This window comes from Neltuma alba, unplaced genomic scaffold (genome assembly GCF_004799145.2).
Source record: "Neltuma alba isolate B1F8T4 unplaced genomic scaffold, ASM479914v2 tig00006653_pilon, whole genome shotgun sequence".
Classification (NCBI taxonomy): domain Eukaryota; kingdom Viridiplantae; phylum Streptophyta; class Magnoliopsida; order Fabales; family Fabaceae; genus Neltuma; species Neltuma alba.
Window position 1 is genome coordinate 128,259 of NW_021634531.1, and position 27,003 is coordinate 155,261.

At 39.1% G+C, this 27,003-nt stretch overlaps 4 protein-coding genes across 11 annotated transcripts; 2 read left to right on the forward strand and 2 right to left on the reverse strand.

The window, feature by feature from the left end:
- Nucleotides 1-304: 304 nt before the first annotated feature.
- On the reverse strand, nt 305-7,364 carry LOC114750837 (MLO-like protein 10). Its single transcript, XM_028939466.1, has 15 exons — nt 6,468-7,364; nt 5,779-5,836; nt 5,462-5,661; nt 4,479-4,595; nt 3,433-3,493; nt 3,199-3,287; nt 2,856-2,930; nt 2,691-2,779; nt 2,513-2,562; nt 2,369-2,409; nt 2,126-2,299; nt 1,751-1,786; nt 1,570-1,637; nt 1,402-1,462; nt 305-1,034 (listed from the first exon to the last, which is right to left on the reverse strand). Exons 1-15 carry the CDS (start codon nt 6,669-6,671, stop codon nt 615-617), a joined length of 1,743 nt encoding a protein of 580 aa, XP_028795299.1. The 5' UTR covers nt 6,672-7,364; the 3' UTR covers nt 305-614.
- A 1,117-nt stretch (nt 7,365-8,481) lies between these two features.
- Nucleotides 8,482-13,451, forward strand: LOC114750839 (protein PIN-LIKES 7). Of its 4 annotated transcripts, none has more exons than XM_028939470.1 (11): nt 8,482-8,561; nt 10,683-11,017; nt 11,111-11,190; nt 11,517-11,641; nt 11,736-11,857; nt 11,964-12,176; nt 12,296-12,403; nt 12,481-12,581; nt 12,700-12,752; nt 12,833-13,018; nt 13,102-13,451. In XM_028939470.1, exons 2-11 carry the CDS (start codon nt 10,880-10,882, stop codon nt 13,224-13,226), a joined length of 1,251 nt encoding a protein of 416 aa, XP_028795303.1. In that variant the 5' UTR covers nt 8,482-8,561; nt 10,683-10,879; the 3' UTR covers nt 13,227-13,451. The 4 variants fall into 4 exon arrangements, with proteins under 4 accessions (XP_028795303.1, XP_028795301.1, XP_028795302.1 ...); XM_028939468.1 differs by lacking the exon at nt 8,482-8,561 and adding an exon at nt 10,254-10,549; XM_028939469.1 differs by lacking the exon at nt 8,482-8,561 and adding an exon at nt 10,254-10,480.
- A 691-nt stretch (nt 13,452-14,142) lies between these two features.
- On the forward strand, nt 14,143-20,491 carry LOC114750836 (serine/threonine-protein kinase/endoribonuclease IRE1a). Of its 2 annotated transcripts, none has more exons than XM_028939464.1 (7): nt 14,143-14,569; nt 14,981-15,218; nt 15,853-17,324; nt 18,880-19,052; nt 19,243-19,489; nt 19,582-19,885; nt 20,111-20,491. In XM_028939464.1, the coding sequence occupies exons 1-7, from the start codon at nt 14,382-14,384 to the stop codon at nt 20,249-20,251; spliced, it is 2,763 nt and encodes a 920-aa protein (XP_028795297.1). In that variant the 5' UTR covers nt 14,143-14,381; the 3' UTR covers nt 20,252-20,491. The 2 variants fall into 2 exon arrangements, with proteins under 2 accessions (XP_028795297.1, XP_028795298.1); XM_028939465.1 differs by having other exon boundaries at nt 14,144-14,569; nt 14,981-15,212.
- A 2,068-nt stretch (nt 20,492-22,559) lies between these two features.
- LOC114750835 (glutamate receptor 3.6) lies at nt 22,560-26,815 on the reverse strand. 4 transcript variants are annotated; one of them, XM_028939461.1, is made up of 7 exons: nt 26,612-26,815; nt 25,838-26,135; nt 24,369-25,729; nt 24,021-24,298; nt 23,857-23,888; nt 23,365-23,771; nt 22,560-23,277 (listed from the first exon to the last, which is right to left on the reverse strand). In XM_028939461.1, exons 2-7 carry the CDS (start codon nt 26,103-26,105, stop codon nt 22,798-22,800), a joined length of 2,826 nt encoding a protein of 941 aa, XP_028795294.1. In that variant the 5' UTR covers nt 26,106-26,135; nt 26,612-26,815; the 3' UTR covers nt 22,560-22,797. The 4 variants fall into 4 exon arrangements, with proteins under 4 accessions (XP_028795294.1, XP_028795295.1, XP_028795296.1 ...); XM_028939462.1 differs by lacking the exon at nt 26,612-26,815 and adding an exon at nt 26,365-26,571; XM_028939463.1 differs by lacking the exon at nt 26,612-26,815 and having other exon boundaries at nt 23,375-23,771; nt 25,838-26,576.
- Nucleotides 26,816-27,003: the final 188 nt, after the last annotated feature.

Genomic DNA, 27,003 nt, shown 5'->3' on the forward strand with positions numbered 1-27,003 from the left:
TTGGAATCCGATAAAACATAAAAGTTCCCTGGTCAAAAAAAAAAAAAAATCTCCAGTCCTAATATAGGACTTAATTTTTGAGTTGATTTTATCTTAAATATAAGACCCATTTTTCATATTATCAATTTTCTCTAAATGACCCTATAGATACTCCCAACATAATCAACAGAAGAGGAGAGGTATTAAAGATGATTATGATGTTTTAGAAAAATGTGTCACTTTTCTTATAATTAACTAACTTACCTAACTTTCTTAATCTAATCAAATTAGTTAAATGAGTCTTATATTAAAGATCGGAGGAGTAAAACATAAAAGTAGGCAAACCTGCGACAAGTTGCGACGTCATTATTATATATTTGGGGATTCTAAGGCCAACCATGGGCTACTCAATCTATGCTGTGTCTGTACACACGTCCATTATCCAACAGCCAATGCCAACATCTCACGTTCCTGTCTTTTGAACAATGCTTGGGATTCACATAACTGACCCTGTCTCGTTCAGAGTTCCCAACACTCCCTTCCAAAGGAAGTGGGAAAAAAGAAACAGACGAGCAGATACAATACTGAATAAAATACAAATACATTCAAATGGCTGAATGGAGCAACTTGAGATCCTATTTCGGGGTTGTTTTAACAGTTTCCGACATGCCAAATGAAAAGCCTCCCTCTTCTGGGGTATCCTCCGCACCGTGGGCCGCATTTTCATGTGATTGATGATCCACCATCACCGTCAAGCTGGTTGTTGATACCACGGGGGCCAAGGGTTCGTGTTCAGCATCAACATCGGTTCCATCTTCATCCTCCACAAAAGTGGAGGAGCGAGTCGAGTGACCCGTCGTTTTGAAACGCTGTAATGCGGGTCCGGAGGATGGCTTTGAGGAACCCAAACCCACAGTGCTCTCTCCACCCACATTTCGGACGCTGGACTTCCCTAATCTTCCCTCCCTCTTCTTCTTCTTCACAGCATTGTGCCATTTCTTCAGTGCTTTGGATGTTTGCTCATCAAATATCGATTTCTTCATCCTCGAACCCATCTGCCATTGGAATGGTTCCCCATATTTTAGTACCCAATCAGTTCACTCTTAAATCCTGTCGCTGTTTGATTTCAAAAGGTGAAACTACTCCTCCCAAGGTTCCCCAAATAAATGAGGTTGCCTACCTACTAACCCATAACACTCGCACGGTTCGGCATATATTAATAATATAATGCTTCTCAGAATATCATGTATGGATTGATCAAATTAGAATCTCATAACACATGGATATATAGCATATAGCATGTCTGCTTAAGTTCATACTAGTGGGGAAAAGAAAAACCATCAGAAACTCAAATATTGCAGGAGGTCCTGTACCAAGTAGCAGACAATCAGGAAATCAATGAATGAGTGAATGTGGATTTACCTGAGTTACAAGAGCATGTAATGGAAGAGTAACGTAGCTGCATAAGCATAGCACTGCAATTCTGCAAAACTCATGAAACTTCATAAGAGCAATGTTCAAATCGAAAGCATGCAATCCAAATTGAGACGGGCCATTTTTCTGCCAAGAATGAATTCAGGGAAGCCTTACCCTAAAGCTACTTTGATTATTGCAAGCTTGTAGTCAGCATGGAAACAATTGTGCAGCCCAAAAGAATACTGCCCAAAAAGGAAATCATTTATTATTTGGGCGTTAGAAAATGATCTAAATGGACAAGACAGCAAAAGGACATTCGCATCTGAGATTAAGGTTAGTTAAGATCGTTCATTACCCATATCCACAAGAAATATGTTATTTGGAACGCATTCTGCAAGTATAAGAAAACCAGTTAGTAATTGACTATTTATTAACAAAATGGAACTCTTGAAATAGAGTACTAAACTCTATCTATTACAAATTTTGATACTGTGCCATTTCATATCATTTGATTTATGACTTTGTATGCTCAAGTGACCAGAAAAATATGTTTTTCAGATTCAAACTGAATTATTGAAAATATCAATGTCACAAAAAACATCAACTGCAGCAATATTTAAGTCACTTGAGCAGTGTTTATTTAAAAAGTGAGGCTCATTAGCCTCAAGGCAAGTGACGCACATAACTAGTGCTTGTTTTGGATTCTGTTCAAAGGATACCAATTATTTACCTGGAACAAAGCAAAATGAATAAGGCAAAGAACTAACTGGGGCCGACCAAACCAAAAATATTTGTCTGAGCCTTGAATGAGAGGCATCCCTTGGACAACAGCATGTCTGTCAGTGATTTCAAGAGCCATTTTTGCCAATGTCGCTTGAAGTTTTGTTCCCACGGCCAAGATTATCTACAATCAATTTAAAGGTTTATTAGTGTACATCTCAACTGATATATAAGCGAAGAGAAAAATACTTACAATGACAGGAAGCAAGGAAGCCCACAACAATGTACGCCATCCTGGAAATCGTATGAAATAAACCATCATTCTTCGATTGCATGTTCAGCGTTAAGAGAAAACTAATTTTACGAGACTTCAGAATTCCGAATGAAAGTTGCTCACCATTAACATTCAGGAGTAGGAAGACTACAAATGATGCCCACAGGACAGGACTGCCATCAACAGAGCAGCAGAGAAAGAACACATGAAGGCACAACATATTCCAAACTAATTATAAGAGGAAAAACCACACATAATATAATAACATACTTAAAAATACATTACATTAAAGTAACATTACCTTACTCCCATTACTATCTTGAAGTCATCTTCCAATGATCTTTTGATATACTTTTGGAAGTTAAATTTACTTCCGGGAGAAAGGTGGACCTATCCATGTTGCATTGTCAGAAAAGGAAGGTAAACCAACATTCAAAGAACATACTCAGCGAAATAAAATGCTCACAGCTATAAAGCCATGGCGCAGAGTCATGTAGTCAGCCTTGCCCACAGACCTATAAAACTGGCGAAAGAAGCAACCCTACAATTGGGATATAGACAAGTTTCATATCAAAACGAGCATGGAAATTGAACATCAAGAATGACAAGTAAAGGGGTTATATTAGTATGAAAAGTTTACAACATTAATCCGTTCTTCTATTATCTTCTAGTTAATTTTACGTGATTGTGATGACTTCAACAAAAATCCATGTATAATTGAACCTCAACAGTGATACTAAAATTACGTCCTCTGGATCAAGTAAGCTTTAAAAAGTGAAGAAACAGCATGTTCATGAGATGAGTCTTACAACATAGAAAAAGATAGGAATCCTCATCCAAAAACTGGAGTGAGCTCTCACAAAGGAAGTTTCATGAGTAAGCCTAAATCTTGAAGGATCTGTAAACATAAATTAGCGATAAAGGCATGAAATTGCATGTGGCAGCATCTCAAAAGTGGAATGGGGAAGTTTATAGGAGCAAATGAGGAACTAGTCTCATACTAGAACAAGAAAAACACTCATGTAAACTATTGACCATCCTACCATAGGAAAACTCGTAGCCATGAGATGAAGTTTCCCCCTCCCATGCTTTCCAGCCACGAATCTGTGAGAAAAGATGTGGGAAAACTTTAATTGCCACTGTTCTGTAAATTTAATCCACTCCGTCCTGAATCATGATGCTAAGTACCAACAACCAACTATTAAGAACTAGGTTTTTAACAGATTGACGTATTTTGGCTCTTCAAATGAATGCAAAATGACATAAAACTGGAAAAAAATTTGTTAAGATACCCTTGCAGTGACATGCCTAACCATAGCAGGATCATTTATGGCTACATTCCCTACCCTTTGCCATTATCGCATTTATGCAATTCTTAGCCATCCAAGCCCATTTGTTGGTTAAAAAAAGAAAAAGAAAATCCAAACCCCTTTTCCTACACACGTGGGCATCCCCATTGTAGAAAGGCCAATTTAAGTTTGCGTTCAGATTCTCCATAGTAGAGTCATTGTCTTTAAGAAAATAATGGCTTAAGGTCATTCATATATCTTTGGCAAAAAAAAAAGGGTCATTCATATAACTTCTCATACAGTGACTTCACAACCACATCCACATGAAAGTTCTCGTCACAATATCCTAACACCAGCACTAAGCAGAAATCAAAATAAAGATGGAAATCCAAGCAAAAATATCTTTTATTTGCACAAAAACCACAGTCAATTTTTCCTTCTCTCAATAAAAAAAGGGTAAGGGAATTGTAAATACAGAGAAGAATGAGTTGAAATACATTTGTTAAATGAGACTGAACCTATCCAATCCTTCAATCTCTTGGGATTGGATGATTACGCTGTACTGTGGGAAGATTTGATTGCATAAACCATGGGTTTGACATTACCTCAACTTTGGTGCTCATTACATAAATACAAAAATAATCTCAAGGCCATAAATGTGCAATATATAACCAGACTGGTTTTCAAAACAAATGACACTGCAAAATATGAAAAATGTGAGTACCAGCACAGTTTCCTTGATATGCACGGCCATGGAAAAATGAATGAGGCATATACAACAAAATAGATGAAAAGCACACCTGTAATCTCCCGAGTAACATTGTGACAGCACTGTATAACACATGAAAGACTGCTAAGAAGAATATAAGGATGTGTATCTGGTGCAATCCATCGGCAGATATAAGTGGCTCATATCCCTATCATCAATAGCAATTAGGAGAGCATCAAGGAAGATAAAATTGTGGATCATAAAGTCGGGCTTTGAAGGAGTGAGGTTTCATATTGTGCTGACATAACAGGGAAAATCAATAGGCCAGCATGCAAAAAGGGAATCACCTTTAAACTTTCAGTTAAAATCTATTATTTTCCTAGAAAAATTTTAAATTATTTTGAAGCGCTCTAAATAATTTACAGGCATACAAATGTCATAAACTGCTATTTTATCGAGTCAAAGTCAGAACTTAAGATAGGGAGAATTCGTTAACTTATACGCCAAGAAAAACTCATAAAAGACAAGGTTTTGTGTCCCATGAAGCCTCATTTTCAAGCTCAAGAAAGTTTTTTTTAAGGAGAAAAAAAACTTGATAGACTATGACCATTTACAAGCATTTTTTTTCCTGGCCAAAATAGAGTGGTAATCTAAGGATACGATTGCCAAGAAAATTCATCTCTAACAATGAATTTCCAAACATCTTCACTTTTTTTTAGGTGAAATCTAAAGATCTTCACTGATGAACACTTTCAGCACATTATACCAGTCTATTTTTCTTTGAAAGGCAAAAAAGGATCATTTAATTCATCGATGTCCTCAGATGGGGGTAACAAGGAAAAGGTTTTAAATTTACCAATAAATATGTAAAATTTCACTTAAGCATGTGTCAGATATTGAGGTCTATTTAATACTCCTATTTTTTCCTTCACGCATCTCATTTGTGCGGAGGAAAAAAATCTCCCTTTCTCTTTCTGAAGTTGAGTCAAGGCCTTTCCTGAAATTCATGTCTTCGCCTGTGTCAATTAAACAACTCATTTGCGTCTGAAAAACCAGGTGCGGGAATATAGTTACCTCCTTGCATTTGGAAGAGCTTGTACCAGATGATAAATGTCTACGTTCATGAGACAGAAGTTTTCTACGAGATGAATCATTGGTACCATCATATGCACATGGCAACATTTTGTCAGCAACCTTATGAGAAATACATATTTTGACAATGTAGCTCTGCCCAAAATTCAGGAGCAATGAAATGAAACCTAAAGTCATCAGCTCTGCAAAAAAAAATATATAAGTTCAGAAACACGAAGAGATAATTAAGGAGGGGTCAAAAAGCTAACTTAAGATAGTCCAGTGCAATAATAGATAGTAACTCTTTGCTACATTCTTACCGGCTTTGACCTTTTCCAAAGCTTCAAGCAGAGCTTTCTTTTGCCTTTCTCCCAACCACTGAAAGAAAACTCGAGGTAAGGAATTGAGTCCATGAAAAGTCTCTAAAGGACACACATGCACTCGGCCTAGATCCGTAGCAGTAACTTATGAGGACCAACTCTCCTGCTATGTGTATTACTTTTACTTCCAGTGCTGTCCAGGAATTTGAACAATTTGAAAAAGACACAGACACTCCAATGACTTCGATCCTCAATTTTACGTTACTATAAAATGTTTTCAAAAATTTCCACTATGGCTAACAGCCAAAAAGGTTCGATTTTATCAAGACACGAGAACCACGTTAATAGAAAATGCGCTGCAATTCGAAGAGGGTTGAATCTGTTAAACTGAACATTTCCAGGAAAGTAATGTACCAAACACAGAGTCAACAACTTGCCTTATATCATAGCTAATTCGCAGATTCATCAAGGGGAAAAGAAAAAAGAGTCAATTTTAGGCCAGAATTGATAGTGGTGATGATAAAAGGACCTCCGTTCCAGGACATGAACATACGAAGCCATAACGCTTCATCAGCGGGTCGAAGCAGGTAATAAAAATGGTTGGAGGTGAAACAGTTAAAAACATCAGAAAACGCAAAAGCAAAACCTTGGTACCAATTACAATGGTTTCATTGACAGTCTTAACGTACCGATCCTACTCTGTGAAGACTCTTTTCTAAGGTTATGGAAATTAAGATGAAAACAGTGCAGACAGCTGCAACAGCCCATGTTGGTGTCTGATCAAGTTCTCTTGTACCGCCGCTGCTACTATCGCTTGAAGCCACAGCCAATCCTCCAGAGGAAACCAAAGATAATGCAAAGAAAAGAAACGTTTCGAACTTCGACATGGACATGGGGGATAAAAAGCACAGCAACACAGAAGCACAGAAGAAGACTGGAAATTGTTCACACCAACAAATTGCAATCTCTTTAAACCATGCGGGCCCCCAAGAAAAAGCTTCAACTCATCTGTATTGGCTCCGTGGACGACAAAGAAATCTTCACAAGTTTTTGCATTTATAGGAAATTGGAACCAGAGACTGTTGGTGCGGAAGTAGCGAGAGACCCTATTGCAGTTAACCCAACAGAACGAAGATTTCAAAATACAATTTTGTCGATTCTATGCCGTGTGCTCCTGGATGAGGCAGTCGTGACGCGGAATCTGGGTGCAGAAAAGGTCGCTGAAGAGATTGGAATAGCCAGAGATCAGTAAAGTCACAGTGTGTGCCTGTGACTTTTTCAGTAGAAAATAAACCAAAGACGGGAGCAAAGGGAAAACACTTGACGCGCAAGTGCAGCCTAGACTTTCATTGCGCCACTAATCGAGGCAAGCTTTTGCGACTGTGAAATGAAACTCCCTCTACGGGCTGCTGTCTAACTGAAATTCAAAGTCGTTTCTTTCCCTTAAACCTTTTTTGGAGACCAAAAAACAAATTTGTCTTCCTAATTTTTTTGTACTCTTCGGCGAAAGCGAAACATAAATAGGCACATAGTAAGCGATAGCAACACTCCAATATCGTGATTTTCCTTTCTTCTCACGAATATAAGGCCGGATGCTAGCATCATCGTATTATATTCAAATATAAATAGAAGAGCAACATTTCTGCAATTGTGCCGATTGGTTTTGAAAAATACATTTTTCAGCGATAAGTATGGAGTGTATATGCGGAATTCATATTTAATTTGGATGATGATGGGAGTCGCATATGGGGCACAGTCCAGTTGGAGCCAACAATCAGTGGTAGATGACAAAAAGGACGGGTGGGTGAGGAAGGGAAATAATCATTGGTTTTTGGCGGGACATAAGCCGTGCGTCGTAAATAAAATATACCATGCATTGAATTCGATGTTCAAAATTCAAAAGCCAGTCCGAAAGTTGAGCCTAAAAATTAGTAGGTGATGATTAAATTGTCCGGTTAGCTGCTCACTGTTTTAACGCTACAATATGTAAAATTTCCAATGAAATAATACTATGCAGTTACAAATAATCTAAAAAAATATTAGGATTTTTGAGGGGACTAATTTTTTACTTTTCTTATATTTTTTTTAAAAATTAGGCAAGTTAAAAAACCGTCCAATCTTCTAAAAATTGTTTCAGTTCTCGGTCAAACTCTAGGTCTCGGTTCAACGATGGTTCACCTCCGATCTAGTCCGGTTCAACCATATAAATGATATTTTGGTTCAAATCAAGCCGTTAACAAATCCGGTTGACAATTCCATCGGTTAGGCTTTACGGTTCGGTTTAGTTTTTTAATCATTAAATTAATGAGGTAGAGAAATATATATATATATTTATTGATGTGCCTGAAGGGTTAAACGAAGTGCGAATGCTACACATCCATCCTACTAATATGAACTCGAAGGAAGAGAGAGGACATATGCATTTGGTTGTGTTTGAGTGCAAAAAAAAAAAGTGTGTGGGGAGGGCGGTGGGAACGAGAAGTGAAGTGGCGAGGCCCCCCCGAAAAGGAAAGGACTTGCATGGTCATGTCGCGGCAGGAGCGCTACGGAATTGCTCACGTGCTCCCTCGAATGTTTCACCTTGGATTCGGCGCAATTACCCACCCACCAAAGGCCCATTATTAACCCCCTCACCCCTCTCTCTCTCTCTGCACACACACGCACATATATATACAACCACGAACCCCAATCATTATTCCCAATTACAAGCTGCGTGCATCTCCATCAGCATCTCCATCTCTCTGTTTCGCTACGCACCTACCATCCTTCCCTTCCCTTCCCAGGTTTCTCTCTCTCTCTCTCTATCTTTCTTTCTCTGCATATATTCTTTCCATATCTCTGCTTTCTGTTTCGTTAATAACGAACACAATAGGTATGTTTGGAATCGGATGTGCATCTGCATCCCTCTCATTATTTCCTATTCCTTCTCTGTCGCCCTTCTTCTTCCCTGATTCTTTCATTTCTTGTTCTCGCCCTCGCCTCCATTCTCCCTCCTCTCTCCCCTCTCTTTATTCTTTTCCCGCCTGTGATTTCGCCTCCTTCCTCTAATCATATCGACTGGTTCCGTTACGCCCTTTCTAACTGCCTCGGTCTGTGGCGGGTGCAGACGAAATACGACTCAGCGTTAGAAAATAATATACGAGTAATTCATTTTCAATCTCATGTCTTCTATTGATTCATACTACTCCTTACGCCAGATTAAATCACATCCGCCATTCCCATGCTCTCCTCATTTTAATTAATTACATCTTATTTAAACATATTTCATTCATTACAACACTGGCCATATATTCTTCAAATTATCTTGATTAAAAGTGTTTGAAAGGCTTTATTTGGTCGTGAATGATACAATAAGTGAATTAATTAAAAAAGAACAAACTATTAATTCGCTTTGAATTTATTTATCCTGAGAGACCAGATTATGACCCTTAATTTTGCATGAAATCTGAAATGGGTGGTATTGTTGACATTCCAGGAAGAGGTACCATATTATATATGAATGGATTGCGTGTATAGATTTGCTGGATTATTGGAATGTTTATATTGCATATAGAGAGATAGATGACAGATGCAGATTGCAAGAAAGGTGGAGGAGAACGGAGAGGATGTCTTGACGATGAATGAATCAATTAATGAATGGGCATCTCGACCCTTTTTCTTCTTTTCTTTTCTTCGGCAAGGAACGGCCCTCAACCCTCAGTCTAATCCAATCATGAGGGGAAAATATTATAAAATGGCGGCCAAGAAGAAATGAAACTTGGCTGACTCAGCAACACAAAGCAAAACCGAACTTTACGTCTTCTCTGCCCTTGTCTTATCCCAACCTCGCATCAAATTTGCCAACTGCGATGTTGTTTTCAAAACAAAATTTGCATGTACATTACGTCTGTGTTTTTTTTTCTCTCTCCCTTTTGGTCAAAATTTCGTTGAATACGGCTTTGACGTTCTTTTAGCCAACCAACGAATGGCCATGACCAGTTTAAGCTAAAACCCAGCGTTCTTTTGCATCACACCCAGAGTAAAATATACTTCTCTTTCATGATTAAAGATGGCTTCATAGCCTTGACAGTATAATGTCACGTGATTTAGCACTTACAATTCTCAGTGGAAGTCATGTTTTTATTTAAGAATTTAATGCTAAATTGTAGATTAAGACATATCATAGACAATAATTAACTCTAATATTTTGATATAAGACTGCGCAGAATTAATTTTGAACAAATATTATGAGGATTATTTATATTTTGCCTCATGATTTAAAAAATATCAATTCAAACGAAAGTATTATTAACTTGTAGTATATGTATAGGGAAATCACTAAAACAAGGTAACAGCTGATGATATTCTGATTTTTATGGGGAGAACTTGCTCTTGATTATGGTCAGTGAATGGAGCGCAATAAAGGAAATATTCTACCGGTTCTGAATATAAAACCTATTTTATAATATAAATTATACTATAAAATAGATTTTATATTTAAGAGTGAAAGAATAATAAATAAGTCTTATATGTGTTATTTATTTATTTTATAAGAAAGACTCGGACTGGACGAATCAACCAGGATCCACGAGGAATCCACAGCCGCCGTATCTTACAATATTTTATCATTTACGCCAACAAGACGGCTCTTGGTAGGGAAGGGAGTGGGCGTCTCCGCGTCAGCGTTTATGTTATTACCGAAAAGTTGCATGGTCGGATGGAGGTAGTGGACAATGAAAATCCCTGTTTCCGACTTTGGCCCTATTCACTATCTTCCTCCTCCTCCAACACCGTACATTTTCATCTTTTTCACTCTCTGTTTGGCGTCTGTGATCACAGTATTGAATATTATGAAAAATCAGATATGCAGCTGTGCTGTGCAGATTTCCCGTGTAATTAATTTCTGTACGACACTCCACTTACAGCGACACCATGCTGCGATGATGAGTGAAATATGGGGTCGGAGGTAACTGCCGCATCTTCTTGGGGCTTCAATTTCGCACCTACACGTCTCCGCCACCCGGCACCCCTCCGCCGGTTTTCCTGAGGCAACCACACTGATATCATTCTGTTCTTAAAAGCACAAAGGATCCGATTCCCAAAAAAAAAAAGAGTCAAAAAGATGGGGTTTCTGGAACTACTGGAGGTGGCATCTGCTCCCATTCTGGAGGTCCTGCTTGTCAGTGCAATGGGCGCTTTCCTCGCAACTGAACATTGCAATAATCTCCTGTCACCCGACTTCCGCAAATCCTTGAACAAGGTGACTCATCATGTTGTCCTCACACGATCTCCTCCACAGCCCACTTTAATTTTCATTCTTCTCAACATGGTTTTTCTCTTTTTTTCGCTGCAGCTGGTTTTTACTGTCTTCACTCCTTCACTTGTATTTGCTAGCTTCGCCCGGACTGTTTCGCTCCAGGATATGATTTCCTGGTAAGTATATACTGATTCTTCATTCCCCTTTCTCAGGTCGCGGTGGAAAGCCTTGTACCGACCGAATTTTGCTACTTTATGGACTTTATTGAACTTTTCTATTTGTCATTTATAATTAGAATGGTCAAGATGTGAGGCTTTGTGGCTTTCTCCTGTTATCGGCGTGATTATTTGGGTTGAGTCTTTCCCCCCTCCTTTGGAATCGGGAGCATGTTTCCATCTTTATTGGTAGTAGCTTATTGTTCTTGAATAGTTTGGCGTGGGAATTCACAAGTTATTTTTTATCAATTCATCTCCTGTTTAATTTGCACGCATCATCAATGCAGGTGGTTTATGCCGGTCAATGTTGCACTCACATTCTTAATAGGAGGGATTATCGGATGGATGATTGTAAAATGCCTAAAGCCCAACCTGAAACTGGAAGGTCTTATCATTGCTTCTTGTTCATCGGGTATACCATATGGCATCGCCTCTTACTTCTCTTACAGCCAGAAACCCTTTGTGCAGACGACTCCAAGTTCATGAATTATATTCACTTGTATCAGGAAATTTAGGAAACCTTCCTATCGTGATTATCCCTGCAATCTGTTTTCAAAAAGGAGGCCCTTTTGGTGATCAGGATGCTTGTCATTCTGCAGCACTCTCTTACTCATCTTTCTCCATGGCGGTAATCAAAGTTCACTTCTTTCTCGGAGTCTATTTATCTTATCTCATATTGTGATTTATGCACATGTATACTCTGATGGAACTTTCTACTGTTTTGGAGAATGCAGCTTGGTGGGGTTTTTATATGGACTTATACATACCAGGTAATGAGGAGCAGATCCATGAAATTTAAGGCTCTTGAGGCTGCTGAGGTCTTGAAGGTCCCCAGCATGGATCGTGAGGCTCATCCACAAACTCGCCTCCTCGAGGATGCAGATAAGCAAAATGTCACTGTACAAGTTCCACCACCAAATTGTAATGAGGACTCCGAAAACCAAAATGTAAGACTATATTCAAACTTCCCCGTGATCGATCAAATTTAAAGGTTGTGCGGGGAATTTGAAGAATTGTGTTATTTTTTGTTTGAGTGCCTAACATGGTGCTCCACCGCTCGTTACAGGTGGTAGACCAAAGTTCGGCCAGCGTAAGTGAACCATTTTGCCATAGAGTTATAGGGACTGTAGGCCAGATTGTAGAGGAACTGAAGGCACCTCCGACAATCGCTACGGTGAGTTCCTTTCTCCCTTCATGTTTGACATTAATTTGCATCGTGGTACTGATAGATTTGACCTCTTTGATGATCAGTTTTTCGGTTTCCTCTTTGGCGGGGTTTCTTGGTTGAGGAACCTAATCATCGGCGAGAATGCTCCATTCGCAGTGATCCAAAACTCCATTCAGTTAGTGGGGTATGAGTTGAAAAATAAAAATATACCAAATCAGCCATCAGTGGGAATTTATGAACTTGTTAGATAGATTACATGCTTGCCTTGGGTGAAGTATTGAGTAAAAATTTGTTATTGGCAGGGAGGGAACAATTCCTTGCATCACCATCTTGCTGGGCGGCAATCTCACTCAAGGTATATATATAGATATATGTGTATGCAGGCGTGTTATTTCGTTGGAAATGATTGGAGTAATAATGGTGGGGGGTAAACAGGGCTGCGATCGTCAAGTGTGAGATTATCGAGCGTCATGAGCATAATAGTATCCAAATATATTGTGATACCGACCATCGGACTGTTTATTGTGAAAGCCGCGGCAAACCTGAAGTTGCTGCCACCGTATCCTCTGTTCCAGTACGTGCTGGTGATGCAGTACGCGATGCCACCTGCTATGAATATCAGTAAGCGATTCCCACGAGACCACTTGTAATGATGTGCAGAATATGTAGCAACGATTTGATGATGAAAAATGACAATCACACAGGTACGATGGCTCAGCTGTTTGACGTTGGACAGGAAGAGTGCTCGGTGATACTCTTCTGGACGTATGGCGCCGCAGCTATAGCACTAACCGTCTGGTCAACAGTGCTCATGTGGATGTTATCCTGAAAGAACTTATCCTTTGGTTTGGGTGCTTTTTTTCAATGGAAAATTCGATGTTAGAAGGTTCTTGTGCATTCATTCATTCATTCATTCATTCCAGTGACGGAATATAGGCATACATTTCTTCTGCAGTAGCTTCTTCCTAGTGGTGTCACTGTGAGATCAGATCTTATAAATGTATCACATTTTTGTGGACAATTTTAAACCAGCTGCACTCACTTCATTTTAACATCTCCTCCTTGTGGGATTAAGCCGTACTTCCTGTGCTGTTATGGTCTGATAATACCGTGATTAGGTGTAGTGTTTAGAGAATGGGAAAGAAAGAGTGACGGGAAGAAATGGAAACAGTAAATTGACAAAGCATATTATTTTTGCAGATGATGACAACGGATTCTCTCTCTGATACCCTCGTGAATGAATCAATCAATCAGCCTTCTGATTTTTCTTTCGGACGCTTTTAGTTGGTGAATATTCGAATAGACTCGCCCAATGACTCACTGGGAACGAACGAAAATAAATGAATCACTGACCCAAGATTTTTTTATTTTTATCTAATCTAATTATTGATATAAAACATCATGATAACTTAAAAAAAATTTCCCGTTAAAAATTTTATTACTAAGAACAGCTTAAATCAAAATATCAATATTTTATGTCTATAAACTTTTCAGAATACCGATACTTATAGGTATGAAAATTTATCATACCATACTCCTCAACAGAATTTTTAATTGGATTTTTTCCTTTAATTTTTCACAAAACAGGGACGCGATTTGCGAGGTTATTTACTTATTTAACCCGAGAGGGGCATTTTTGTCTACTTAATCTTTGCCGTGGAATTTCTGAAATTTGTCTATCTTAAAATGAAATTATCCATGGCGTTTATTTTTTTCCAAATATTTTTCGCAAACGGGGTGTCCTATTTTTAACTTCTGCTCTGAAAAAGAAAAAAAAAATGGAGTCCAACATTGCGAAGCAAAAGGTCATCCGGCTCTTGCAGGATTAGGATCAGTGAGTTGTAGATCCTAATGCTGCAGGGCGCCAAAAGATTCCAGTATCATTCCCTATTGCTCTTCTGCTTTAATTTTCATTCCTTTACTCGCCTTCTCCAAAAACCCTTCTAATCCGAATCGGGTAGCTAATCCCTTATTCGGATTCCAGATGAACTTTCGATTTCTTTGTACAGCACGTGTTCTGATCATATTGCTAATCGTTTTTTATTCGAGCTTAACCGGCGACGTCTCGGTATCAAAGTCAGAGAGCTCCCAAGTCTCAATTGTTGGCAATCGTGATGGAGACTTCAAGGGCTTAGCATTACCTGCCAGCCGCTCTCCTCTGTCTCCTCCAGCGTGAGCTCTCATTTTCCTGCTTTATTAGAAAATTTCCTTCTTTTTGGCTGATCATCGTATAAGCTTTATCCGTGATCGGTGCTCATAATTCATGATCAAGCCTGGTGCTTGAATGCGTTATGTCTGCCCAGTTGAATGATTGAGGAGATGCTAAATAGCAAATATGCTGATTTTGAATGGATTTTAAACTTTTGATGTTATCAGTTCTCTCTTTTTCCTCCCCACGACACAATAGTTTGCGACGCAGTTGTGGAACTAAAAATTATGCAGTACTGCTATGCTAACAACTAATATTTTGCTAGAGGTCTCGTTCATTTTATTTTTTATCTAGCCATATTGCCTTTCTTTACTGATATTCGGCAATGTAACCATGTCATTCAATTTTTGTCTTTCATATTTTTCATTGGACAGTAAGCCTAGTACGGCACTAGTTGTCGCCCCAGATCAAAATGGGACAATACATTTGGTGGAGAGTGGTTCCATGAGGATAATATGGTCATTTCCAACAGGATCACCAATTTACAATTCATATCAAGCTCCTGTCAACAAGGGTAATGATAAAGACAATGCATCTGGACCCAATGAATTCATAGATGTCGGAGATGACTGGAGTTTATATCAAAGAAAGCCTTTTGGTAAAATGGTATGGGTGAGGATGTCCCAAAAATGTACTATTTTATGCCGTTACGTTTCTAATGTTAAGGCATGTAGAATTGCAGATTGTGGTTTAATGTGAATGTACTCGATTTTTATCTACAAGTAAGCAAATGTCCTGTATATAGTATCTATACGTATATCAAATGGTTTACGAGCTTTTGGATGAACAAGTTGCTGGTAGTAGACAGTCAATGTTACGTGGTGACTTATTCTCTGCCCCTCTGACAGCTGTCACAGCAATCGCTGTTTCTTTTTGTTATTTTTCACATATTATATGTAATAATTTAATTTTATTTGAAAATCAATTGAAAAATATTGATATAGACTTTGGTGCATGTCAAGAAAGGAGTTGTAGAAAAGCATGCTAGGTTTGCTGCTATCTTAAAATTTATTTATTTAGTTTTCTGAGCATGGATGGAAAAATGAGTTGAAGGTGTTCCTGATCATTGGCTTGATGCCTTTCAGTATAGGTTCTAATAGGTTCTGTATAAATTTATTTTTTACAATGCAGACTATAAGAATAGCTTGTATTAAATTTAAGTAATCTAATTTATTGCTTTGTAGCCAATGATGTTTTTAAAATCTGTCTTATGAATTGCTTTTGCATCATAAATAATCGTCTGCAGAGACTCTTAACATCTATTGAAGATATTGTTAAAGCTACACCTAAATTATCAAATGATGGAGTTGTTACACTCGGATCTAAAAGAAGTACTGTTTTTGAAGTTGATGCCAAAACTGGAAGGATCTTTCGAAGTTATGCCGCATCGGATTTTGATAATTCCTTTGCACTGTGGAGTGATGACAGGAAAAGTGTTCAAAATATCCTCGCTACTAAAAATGAGGAGCTGGTCAAGTCTGATCCTCTTAAGCTTCATGTGCCAAAGCCGCTACTGATGTTATTTAGGACAGATTATTCTCTACAAGCTGTTAGTCCAGGATCAGAAAAAGTTGCATGGAGTATGACAGTAGCAGAATTTGAAGCTGTGTTATATTGCCAACATAATGAAAACCCAAATGATGGTGCGCTATTTGATTCAGAGGGTGAGTATGCTTGTGATGGTGGCCTGGATTTTGCTTTGCCATACCCATGTTGGGTGAAGAAAAAGGTCTACCGTCTACCAAAAAACTTTCTGCTACAACCTTCAGTTGTTGAGAGATTACCTGAGGCTACTTATGATAGCGAATTGCTCCCAATGCCCTCTTCAGATCTGATGCTTCCTATGCAGCCTAATAATGAAAGATTTTTAAAAGGCCATGATGATGTCAAGATGCTTCCCATGCCTGTGCCAAATTTGTTGCCTCCTCTGCTTCCAGAAATGGTCAATAGTGATGACACATTTGAACTTGCTCTGCCGTGGACACAGATCACAACACATGAGGAAGTTAATCTGAAGAAAGCGATTTCATGGTTATTAAGATGGATTCTGGTGCTGTTGATAGTCTCTTTCCTGGTCTGGATTTTTTGGTTAGTTAAAAAGCTATTGAAATTGAAAGGCCAAAATAGTGAGCTTGATTTTAAAAGTAATCTTAAGAAAAGGAAAACACGAAAGTCAGGAAAGAGCAATGAAATTGTTGACAAGAAGGTTAAGCCATTGGTATCAGAAGATGACAAACTAATACCACAATGTAGAGATGATAAGGAACCTTGGCTGTATATTAATAAAGTTGATGAACGTGCTGATGGGCGGAAGATTGGTAAACTATTTGTATCGAGTAAAGAAATTGCAAAGGGAAGCAATGGAACCATTGTTCTAGAGGGAACATATGAATGTCGAGCGGTTGCTGTTAAACGTCTTGTCCAAGCTCATCATGATGAGGCCTTTAAAGAAATTCAAAACCTTATTGCATCTGACAATCACCCAAACATTGTTCGATGGTATGGGGTGGAAAATGATCAAGATTTTGTCTACCTGGCACTAGAGCGTTGTTCATGTAACTTGGATGATTTAATTCAGATTTACTCAGATATAGCAGAAAACTCAGTGTTTAGCAAGAACGAAACTTTTAAGGCTCAATTGGAGATTGGAAAGCAAAATACGCAGAATCTTTGGAAAGCAAATGGCTTTCCATCACCTCTCCTTTTGAAGCTAATGAGGTTAGTCTGAAGCGTTCTTGATTCAGTGAAATATTATAGACGAACTGGGACATAGTCCCATGTTATGCATGAAATGCATCGTAAATTCCATGTACATGAGGAAATATATGTAAGGAAAACTACAAAAATTATTGCATGATCATGCTAAAAATATTTCTAATGCTTCTTTTCTTCAACCTTGCAATCATAATAAAAGTTTTATTTGTTATCCAAGATAGGGTGACCAAAAATAAAAATGTTACCCATCTGCTTAGAACTGATTCATTACAGTACAATATAATTTCACGAACTGTTTGCTCCGCTGATACTGTAAATTTTCTGCCATGTTTATTTCCTGCTTGCTATTTGATTCAATTACTCTTCAAATATGTTGACATCTGTCTACAATGGTATTTCAATATTTGAGTAATAATGGGAGTTAATTACTCAAACAGCAAGACTTGGCAATACCACGTTGACATCTTAACTTAACAAGACTTCTAACAAAATCAGGAAACTTATAATGTGCTGACAAATGCTTTGACAGAACCCCAAAAAAATTCATCTGCGTGTTTGGCTTGTTTCATTTTTGCCATTCACTTCACTATCTCTGTGATAAAAATACATTGGCAACTATTAATTTTATCCAAACATTAACTTCTTTCTCCCATCAAGGCTCTTTAATTATTCAGTCCTGATTGAGAACATGCCTTTGATACCTTGAATGAGTGATGAAGGGGCATTCATTTATTTCTTTCACTTTGTCAGTTATTCCTTGCATTACCTTGCTTCATGAACTACAAATTTAACCATGACAGCTCACAATGCATTGAAGAACACCTCCGGTGCAACAGAAAACGTAAAACACAAAGAAAACAACATTCTTACCTTATTTATAGAGGGATTTGGGAATTTAGTTTAAGTCTCTGTAAACAGGGTCAGGGGAGATGCAATTAGTGTCTGATGAAATGATTTTTTATTTTATTGGATATTTAACCTTGGTAGGGTTATAAATTTTTCTTTCCTATCTCAACCAAGATGAAAAAATAAAGTGGAAGTCATTAGATCATAAGAAATACTTGAAATACGCAGGTGGAATAGGCATATGTAGTTGATAGAATTTTAACTTATTTCAGAGCATGCCAGCACTATATTCCCATAAATAAGAAGGATACGAAGGCGGATATCTTCTACTCCATAACCTTTGGAAAAAAAACACGAATAAAAAAGTGCTCAATTGCATGACCACGTAACTCTAGGATGTCTATGTTTTCTTTACAAGCTTTGTTTTCATAGAAAAGGGCGGCAAAAGGAGCAAAAGAGAAGGGCACATTAAAGAAATTGAGTCATCTATAGTGGGATTAGAGGAAAATGTAAAAGTGGACAAAAATGTCTAAGAATAATTCTATTTGATTTTCCTTAGAAGTCTCTAGTAGACCCTAATCATTTGAGGCTAAGTTTGGATTTGTTATGTGATAGTTCATATAATGACTTCCTTTCAATTTTAGTTTATGCTTTGTACCATTTAATTTATATTTCATTGGCTTCCCTGACTCACCTCTGAATTGTACTACAGGGATATAATTTCAGGGCTTTGTCATTTGCATGAACTGGGAATAGTACATCGGGATTTGAAACCCCAAAATATTTTGATAATCAATGAAAGATCTTTATGTGCAAAGCTTTCTGATATGGGCATTAGTAAACGTCTTCTGGAAGATGCGTCATCTTTTGGTCATAATGCTACTGGTAAGTGTTCTTTTCCATAATGGAGTTACATTGATATCTGAAATTCTGACAATATCTAACTTGATCTATAATTCTTGTTTATTGACTCTTCAATTTTTCAACGAGGATCTAGTCTTATTCTACCTATTAATCTTGAGGTCTTGTTTATTTTTTATTATTCTTACTCTAAGATCTGATGAATTAATTGCAGGCTGTGGCAGTTCAGGTTGGCAAGCACCAGAACAACTTGCTCAAGGGCGTCAAACACGAGCTGTCGATTTATTTAGTCTGGGTTGTGTCTTATTTTTTTGTATAACTGGGGGAAGACATCCATTTGGAGAACGTCTTGAACGTGATGTTAATATTGTGAGAAATCGAAAGGATCTTTTCTTGGTGGATTTCATTCCTGAAGCCGAGGATCTTATTTCTTGTTTATTAAACCCTGAGCCTGATCTAAGGTAGGTTCATCTCATTTATATGCCTTTTGAAAGTAAATCTTTTGTACCGTCGTGGTGCTGAGCTATATTTTGATCATTTCTTATGATGTCAGGCCCAAGGCGTTTGAAGTTTTGCACCACCCTTTCTTCTGGGATTCTGAAATGAGACTCGCCTTTCTCAGAGATGCCAGTGATAGAGTGGAATTAGAAGATAGGGAGAGTTATTCGGATCTTTTGATGGCATTGGAAGGTAGTGCACCAGTGGCTTTAAATGGGAACTGGGATGAAAAGATGGAACCTGCCTTTGTTGCTAACATTGGCCGGTACCGGCGATATAAACATGACAGTGTTCGAGACTTATTACGAGTCATCAGAAACAAGCTGAATCACTATAGGGAATTGCCTCAAGAAATTCAGGTTCTTCCCTATTCTGGCATTCACAAGACTATTTTGTTTTAAATTAAATATATCTTTGGTGGTGGGGTTGGCTCAGGGGGAACAAACAGTTCTTTTTCCTTCAGAGCTTATATTAAATAGAATATTCCATATCCACCCCTGGCATGTCTCTAATTGTCGTTGTTAGGCTTTATCCCTGTGCTGCTACCATGGCTCTTATACATCTCTTCTGTTGGTGGGTTTCAGGAACTTGTAGGACCGATTCCAGAAGGATTCAATCACTACTTTTCAAGTCGGTTCCCTAGACTCCTAATTGAAGTGTATAAAGTCATATGCAAATATTGCAAGGCCGAGGAATGTTTTCAGCGGTACTTTAAAAACGCATGAAAGAGCCTTGGCCTCCTCCGGTGGCTTTAGAGAAGACTATGTTGATACCTTAGTACCTGACTACTGCAATAGGTTTGTACACTTTTTTTTCTCCAACCATCAACTGTAATATGTATTGTCCAATGTAATCTGATCCGAAGTTATGATATAATATCATTTAATGGATACCTTTGTAACATAGATTACTCTTTTTAATACGTTAAGAGGGTTTATCAAATAAATTAGAAAATCTTATTTGTATAGGTAGTATGTTAGAGGCTATAAATTTTATGTTGGGATACCCAAATATTAAAGGGGGTGTGCAAGAAAAACTTAACTTGTTTTACTCCTCCGGTTCTAAATATAAGACCCTTATACTAGTGTGTATAAGGGTCTTACATTTAGGATCGAAAAGTATATATTTATTTAGGTGGGTGACAATCAACGGATGGGGTCGAGTTAGAATCTTACCTCACACAAACTATACTTTACGCTGAAGTACTTTTCAACTCCCTCGTCAAGCACGCGATTTGACGACGATTTGAAATTCAGAGGAGGAAAAAAGGAAATTCTAGGCGGAGAGATTTTTTTTTTTTTTTAAGTATGCAAGGGGCTAAAGCTTAAAACCGAAGAAGACTAGGATGGGATTGAAATCCCATCATTGAAGTCATTACTCTTTTTTAACTCGCGAGGTACGTGATTTGAAGACGATTCGAAATTTGGAAACAAGTAAAAAAGGGAAATTTAAGTTTTGGTCTCCTAATTATGACGACTTATTCCCTCAGATTTGAACTTGGTTGAAATTCAATTTCTAATTTTTTTTCTTATTTAATAAATTAATCTATGTCATATACCATTTTTCTTCAAATAAACTCTATATTCATCACCTGCGGCCCTCCCCTGTTTCTTTCTCCACAAAATCATCCGTAAGGCGAAAGTATAATTTACAGCATACATGCAGTGAAGAATTACACACCCACCCATGCAAATCAATCAAAATCAAAGTGTGGCTGTGTAAGTTGAGAGATCAAATGATTAATTTTTCCAAAAGAAAAATAAAAACACCAGGTGGAGAGAAATATGGTGCTCTTTCAATCCTTAATGTGGGGTCTAATTTGAAAAATGATGTTGGTCCTAAATATAAAACTCATTTTATATGTTTATCAATTTTTTTCAAATTAACTTAATTGTTATTTTCTTAATAATAATCAAGTAGAACAGGAGGGAAGGGAATTAAAAAAGATGATTAGGGTGTTTTAAACAAAACATATCATATTAAATAACTTAACTAGCATCCTTAATCTATTTAAATTAGTTAATTAAGACTTACATTAAGAACCGAAAAAGTATTGCGGAAGATATAAAAGGAATGAAATATTAACATATTGCAGTCTATAAAAAAGTGTGTTTGTCGAGGTTCTTCAAATTTTCAAGCGATAGCGATGCCTTTTCTTTTGAAACATTATTCTTCTTGCTGAGTTTTTTACTTTTCGCTGTTTTGTTATCCTGCATATTCTTACAGAAAATGGTCGTTTAATTTTGTGGAGTGTCAAGTCCTAAATTTCTGAAAGCCTGCCAAATATCTCTTAAAGAACAACGTGTGTTTATTAATTTTTGTGACAGGAATTGCGAAATACGGGCAGTTGTGTGGGCCTTGAAGAGAGATGAGACAGATGAGTGGGAGTTTGTTAATCTGATTACCAGGGGCTGTGGGGAAGCACACTTACTGAAATTAGCAATTCGTTGGAGAAGGATTGGATGCAAGTGTGGAGTGCTGTGCAGGGGTTGAGTAGCAGATCGGCTTGCTAAGGAGGCGTTGCATGTTGCTCTCCTCCTGGGTTTCTATTGAATTTACATGGTGGGTCCCTTTATACTTTGCGGTCCATCCCATGTTCTATCCGCATGCTCGGAATAAGTAAGGCTTTTAACTTTTTGTTGGCCCTTTGCTTCCTCTGTATTTTCTCAAAATTATTGGCTTCCCCTTTTATACTGAGTTTTAAGATATGGCGTCACTTTCACCATCGACTCGATCATTACTGACCCCAAAAGTATCAGCATATGTATACCCCCACATGACATTCTAGTTTTTGAGAGGGAAAGAAAGCTACTAACAGGTGAAGCTTTTCGACCCAGGCATCAGCAAGATTTGTTCAGCAAGGTCAGCCTGTTTCAATCTGCTTCTCCTCCGACTCTTGCCCTGGGATTTGAGGAATTAATTACTGGCACTTCAATCATGGCAGAAATCACTGCGAAGAAAGATCCTCCAGAAATTCCCTTTCTTGGACCATGGCTTTCACATCCTATCCTTGTAGAAATCTATTCAGAGCTGTACTCAACCAAATTGTACATTTTAAACTCGAAGACCAACCTTGCAGCAGGAGTTTCACATGGAAGATGTAAAATGTTGCGAGACTCGGGGTGACATTTCACAGCGAAAAAAGAATAATACACGAGCAAGTGAATCGATACTGTCGAAGAAGACCCTTTTCATATCAACAGTGTCTTTATTAGTTTAATTGAGCTGGTGTGGTAAGCAAGAATACATGGAAGAAAGAGGGAGTGAGGTGTCAGGCTTCAGCGGCGGAATTTATGTTTGTTATGGAAGATGACAGAGGGTATCGATTGTTAGAATTGAGGGCTGATGATCCGCCAGCATCCGAGCCTCCGCCGGAGAGCCTCTCCATTTGCCTTTTCTTGGATCGGCTCTTGACTTCAGATTCCTTCTGGTCTGCAAATGTGAGGAAAGTCCGAATGCTGGAAGAGGACCCTGCACAAGACTCAACCGCCGCTGCGTGGTGCTTCTTGTACTGCCTCATCATCAGTATCACATACACGAACAGAGCCAGCAAGCACGCCACGCCGCAGATTAGATAGAGCCCCCAGAAGCTTTTGAGACGAAGCCCGTCCGCTTCAAACTTGGTATTCTGCGAGAGGCAGGCGATATTCAGAAGCCATTTGTCGTGAATCCTTTGCAGATCTCCGTTCTCTGCCAATTTCAATATGGCCGTCGACAAGTCAAGCGCCAGAGGCGAGTCTCGCGGAAATGCCTGCTCACAAGTAAAGGTCAAAACATATATGCAAGGACGATAATTAAAAGGAAACAGATTGAGGAGCAGTGGCAAAGAGATGCTTACAAATCCCCACCCGTTTCTGGTGAACTCTTGACCTACTATGCTGAACTCGCATCGGCTTGAAAGGAAGAGTTCAATGTAAGCACGCTCATCAACATACGCAGCAACGCCGCCCTTTTTGGGGCCATCTCTTAATGCTTTAGCGGACTCTTCCGGCGTCCTCAGGGGAACAAGTCTTGATTCATCAATCCCGATTTCTTCTATCAAGTAGTTTCTACTGAATGAACCCTGCAGGTAGCCAACAGGCTCTGTGCTGGCAACTAAAGTTTCAATGCCTTTAATGGGAGAAGAAAGCTGCTGCACTGTGAGGATTGAAGTCAGGCTTGCCGTGTAACTCGAGTTTATTATAAGAACCACAAATAACCATATGAGAAGCACCAATCGACCCAGAGTGCTCACTGTATTTTCCCCTGCATGCAGACATTATATTTCAACTCGATTAACTCAAAAGTGGGACACCACACATGTTAGAGAAGACCAAGGATTGACACCTACTGTGGGCGAAAAACATGGTCGAAAAACTGAACCTGCCAAATGCAACACAATAACAAGTCAGGAATAGAATGAAAAGCAGAAGAACGGTTCGAGGATTGTGTTTGGAATGAGGAAAATGGAGAAGTAATGAGAAAAGAAGAAGAAATCTAAATCAATTTCCTCACCACAAAACTGTAACTACTTGTTTTCTGGGAGGCCCCCGGAATTCATCATTCGATCTATGCTCCAATATCCAAACAACAGCACCAACAGCTAGGAAGAAGATAGCAGTGACGCCCCACATCTGCGGACTGAAGGATCTCAAAAAGGCCCAAGCACTGGAGTCTGACTTCCTAACCGGGGCTACAACCACTAGACCAGACCCAATAAATGGCTGAGTGAAATCTACCATCCTTGTTCGCTGCGTAGTAATTGTAATGTCGCCAACTGCCCCATCAAAGACCTGGAAGGGAACAAGAATATTATTAAACATCCAAAACCCCACAGACATTGGTAGTTAGTGTGATGCTTACACCCGCCGTGATCAAACGAACAAGCTCGTTGCTATTAGGATTGCTGTGACCATCCCCAAACGGAACAAGCCTATAAGGTACGCCATAAGGCAGCAAGTTCAGCGCAGAAAGGAATACATCAATGCAGAAGCCCTTGAACATGTCAGTGCCTTGTACCTGTGAGACAAATTGACGGTAACTGAATCCCACTGGCACCCCAATTTTTAAGAGCCTCCCATTATTTGGAAAAACCCAACCACGAGGCTTCTGCTCTGTGTTCCCCGGCCAAATCACTGGTCGCAGCTTCTGACTCGCCGCTGAGCGATTGGGGGGGTGTGCGTAGAGCACTTCTGGAGCAACAACCGATAATCCAGTGTAGTTACTCCAATAACCAATCCTCCTAGATCCTGTCCCGATCACATTGAGGATTTCATATGCTGGATTCACAAGGTTCCCATCAGATGCATACCTGAAAGTACCAGTTACCCCTGTCATATCAACCTCATAGATACTTTCTCTCAACACGTTTCCTTGATCGAAGATGCTCACAGAATCAAGATGCAAGTTGTCACCGCGCAGCTCAGACAATTTGGGATCATACGAGAATGTTATTCGATTCCCCTGCTTGAAGAAACTATCAAGCGCACGAGCAAGCGCATAAACAGTATCATATGCATAGAGACCGTAAGTACTCAATCCAAGGCGAACATTACTTTTGGCAGTGTCGTTGGCGCGAGTCAAGTTTTTCCACCTGGAAACAAATCTTCGTCTGAGCTCTGAATCAGGTGTGTGGATACGCAGCGTAAGAACCCCCTGAATCATGTCCATTGTATCGTGGGGGAGTGGACCATTTGTATCCAGAAGAGTAGAGAGAAAATGAGTGGCTATCCAAACATACCCAGCTCCCATCATCTCCAGATGCTTGGCCACTTTAAACACCTTGGGTCCCCAAGCAGCAATGGTGTGCACAACTATTATCCTAGATTCTGCCAAAGCCACCTGGACAAGCACATTAGTAATCTCCTCCCTGGTTGCTTCAGGGCTCATAGGAGCTTTAAAAGAGATCCTACACCGTCTCTCAGCAAGCTTATCTCCTAACACACTAATCCCATTTCTTCCATGATCATCGTCAACATAGATTGCGATAACCTCTCTCCATCCATAGTAGTCAACAAGCTCTGCAATTGCAGTCATCTGATAAAGATCACTATGAGTAGTTCTGACAAAGAATGGGAATTGAAGGGAGGAGAGTGTGGGATCCGTAGCAGAAACTGATAGCAGGGGAACTTGGAGCTCGTTTGCAATGTGTGATATCACATGAGCTGTGACGGAGCTTTGCGGGCCAATTATGGCCACCGTGCGTTTTGCAGTGAGATGTAAGGCTGTTTTTAACGACAAAGAATTATAATCTGCCAAGCTTATGTACTTGATCTATAGTAGGAAAAAAAGTTGAGCTTTAAACAAAAAGATGAAGCTTGTGAAGGACCTACCCTCAGCAATGCTCAGAAAGCCCCTGTATTTGGAATCCTCTTGCATCGAGACATTGAGCTTAGTTTCACCGAGAATAGATGGATCAGAATTTATGTCTTCAATTGCAGCTTCTATTGCAATCTTTGCAATTCGACCGACGGTGGTCTTGAAAGAGTAGAGAACCCCAATATTTACAGAATCGGGTCGTGTGGAATGATTCGAGCCCGCCACGGTCAAACAGAATCCATGGAAGAGAATCATCAAGACCACAAACCAAACTCCCGTCATGCTTGTGGTTGCCTAAACCCACTGAACTTCCTGAAGAGAATCAAACATCTTCATTTTCAGAAGAACTACGTAGAAAGTGAAAATTGAATGCTTGCATACCAGAAACGTTGGGCTTAAAGGGACTAACACCCATGCCCGGAAAGCGAACGATAACAGGAGGCACAGGGAGCATATCAGATACAAAAGAACTATGCTAGGAAACCCTGAAATTAAAGCAAAAGGTAACAAATTGATGGTAGTGTAAAGCACATGGTCTTACGCCAAAAGAACAGGCTTTCAGGAAAAAGGGAGCATTCGGGTGTATTCACAAAATAGAAAGGCCAACTTCAACCGTTGGCCATCGAGGACCGAGAGAAGAAGCAGAACAAGATTGTAAAACAACCTGGGGAGCTCGGATCCCGAAGAAAAATGAAAAAAAAAAAATCAGAGAAACAACAACAAATCTAAAAGGCAGTGTTAATAATGCTAAGAGTGCTATGGGGATACATGTAGATATGCAAAAGCACCTGAAGATTAGATTTTGCTGGTCCACTTTACATGGCCAAAAGTTAATCTGGACATAAAAGCCTAGGACTTTGGTAAGCAGGCTGGAGTGGCAATGTATTTATGGGTTCACAAGAAGATAATTGTCACTATACAAGAGCACTTGTGAGGCTGCTGCGTCTGGGCAATGCTCACGGGAAGAAAGAGGACAGAGAGAGACAGACCATTGGGCACTGGGTGGGAAGGGGGACGTGGAATTTTCAAGAGTAAGAAAATGGATTGAATTGGGTCCCTCAGAACGCGCATTGTGCGAAAATTTCATCCGGAGCAAAGCAAGCGAAATGAATAATTAATATGAGCCTATGCGGAGAGGGCTTCTGCCCTGGCCCATTTTTTTTCCCCATAAAATTATAAT

Bases quoted from the DNA above. Each gene is read 5' to 3' on its own strand.
- LOC114750836 (XM_028939464.1), top strand. From the start codon at position 14,382: ATGAACTTTCGATTTCTTTGTACAGCACGTGTTCTGATCATATTGCTA. The intron at 19,053-19,242 runs GTAAGTGTTCTT...AATTAATTGCAG, and splicing joins TTTTGGTCATAATGCTACTG to GCTGTGGCAGTTCAGGTTGG. The intron at 19,886-20,110 runs GTTCTTCCCTAT...GGTGGGTTTCAG, and splicing joins AATTGCCTCAAGAAATTCAG to GAACTTGTAGGACCGATTCC.
- LOC114750837 (XM_028939466.1), bottom strand. From the start codon at position 6,671: ATGTCCATGTCGAAGTTCGAAACGTTTCTTTTCTTTGCATTATCTTTG. The intron at 5,837-6,467 runs GTACGTTAAGAC...GTTTTCTTTCAG, and splicing joins GTCTTCACAGAGTAGGATCG to TGGTTGGGAGAAAGGCAAAA. The intron at 2,300-2,368 runs GTAAGTATTTTT...AATTGATTGTAG, and splicing joins CTTCCTTGCTTCCTGTCATT to ATAATCTTGGCCGTGGGAAC.
- LOC114750835 (XM_028939461.1), bottom strand. From the start codon at position 26,105: ATGACGGGAGTTTGGTTTGTGGTCTTGATGATTCTCTTCCATGGATTC. The intron at 23,889-24,020 runs GTGAGGAAATTG...TGCATTTGGCAG, and splicing joins CAAGTAGTTACAGTTTTGTG to GTTCAGTTTTTCGACCATGT. The intron at 23,278-23,364 runs GTAAGCATCTCT...ACTTGTGAGCAG, and splicing joins CCAGAAACGGGTGGGGATTT to GCATTTCCGCGAGACTCGCC.
- LOC114750839 (XM_028939470.1), top strand. From the start codon at position 10,880: ATGGGGTTTCTGGAACTACTGGAGGTGGCATCTGCTCCCATTCTGGAG. The intron at 12,753-12,832 runs GTATATATATAG...GGGGGTAAACAG, and splicing joins GGGCGGCAATCTCACTCAAG to GGCTGCGATCGTCAAGTGTG. The intron at 13,019-13,101 runs GTAAGCGATTCC...ACAATCACACAG, and splicing joins GCCACCTGCTATGAATATCA to GTACGATGGCTCAGCTGTTT.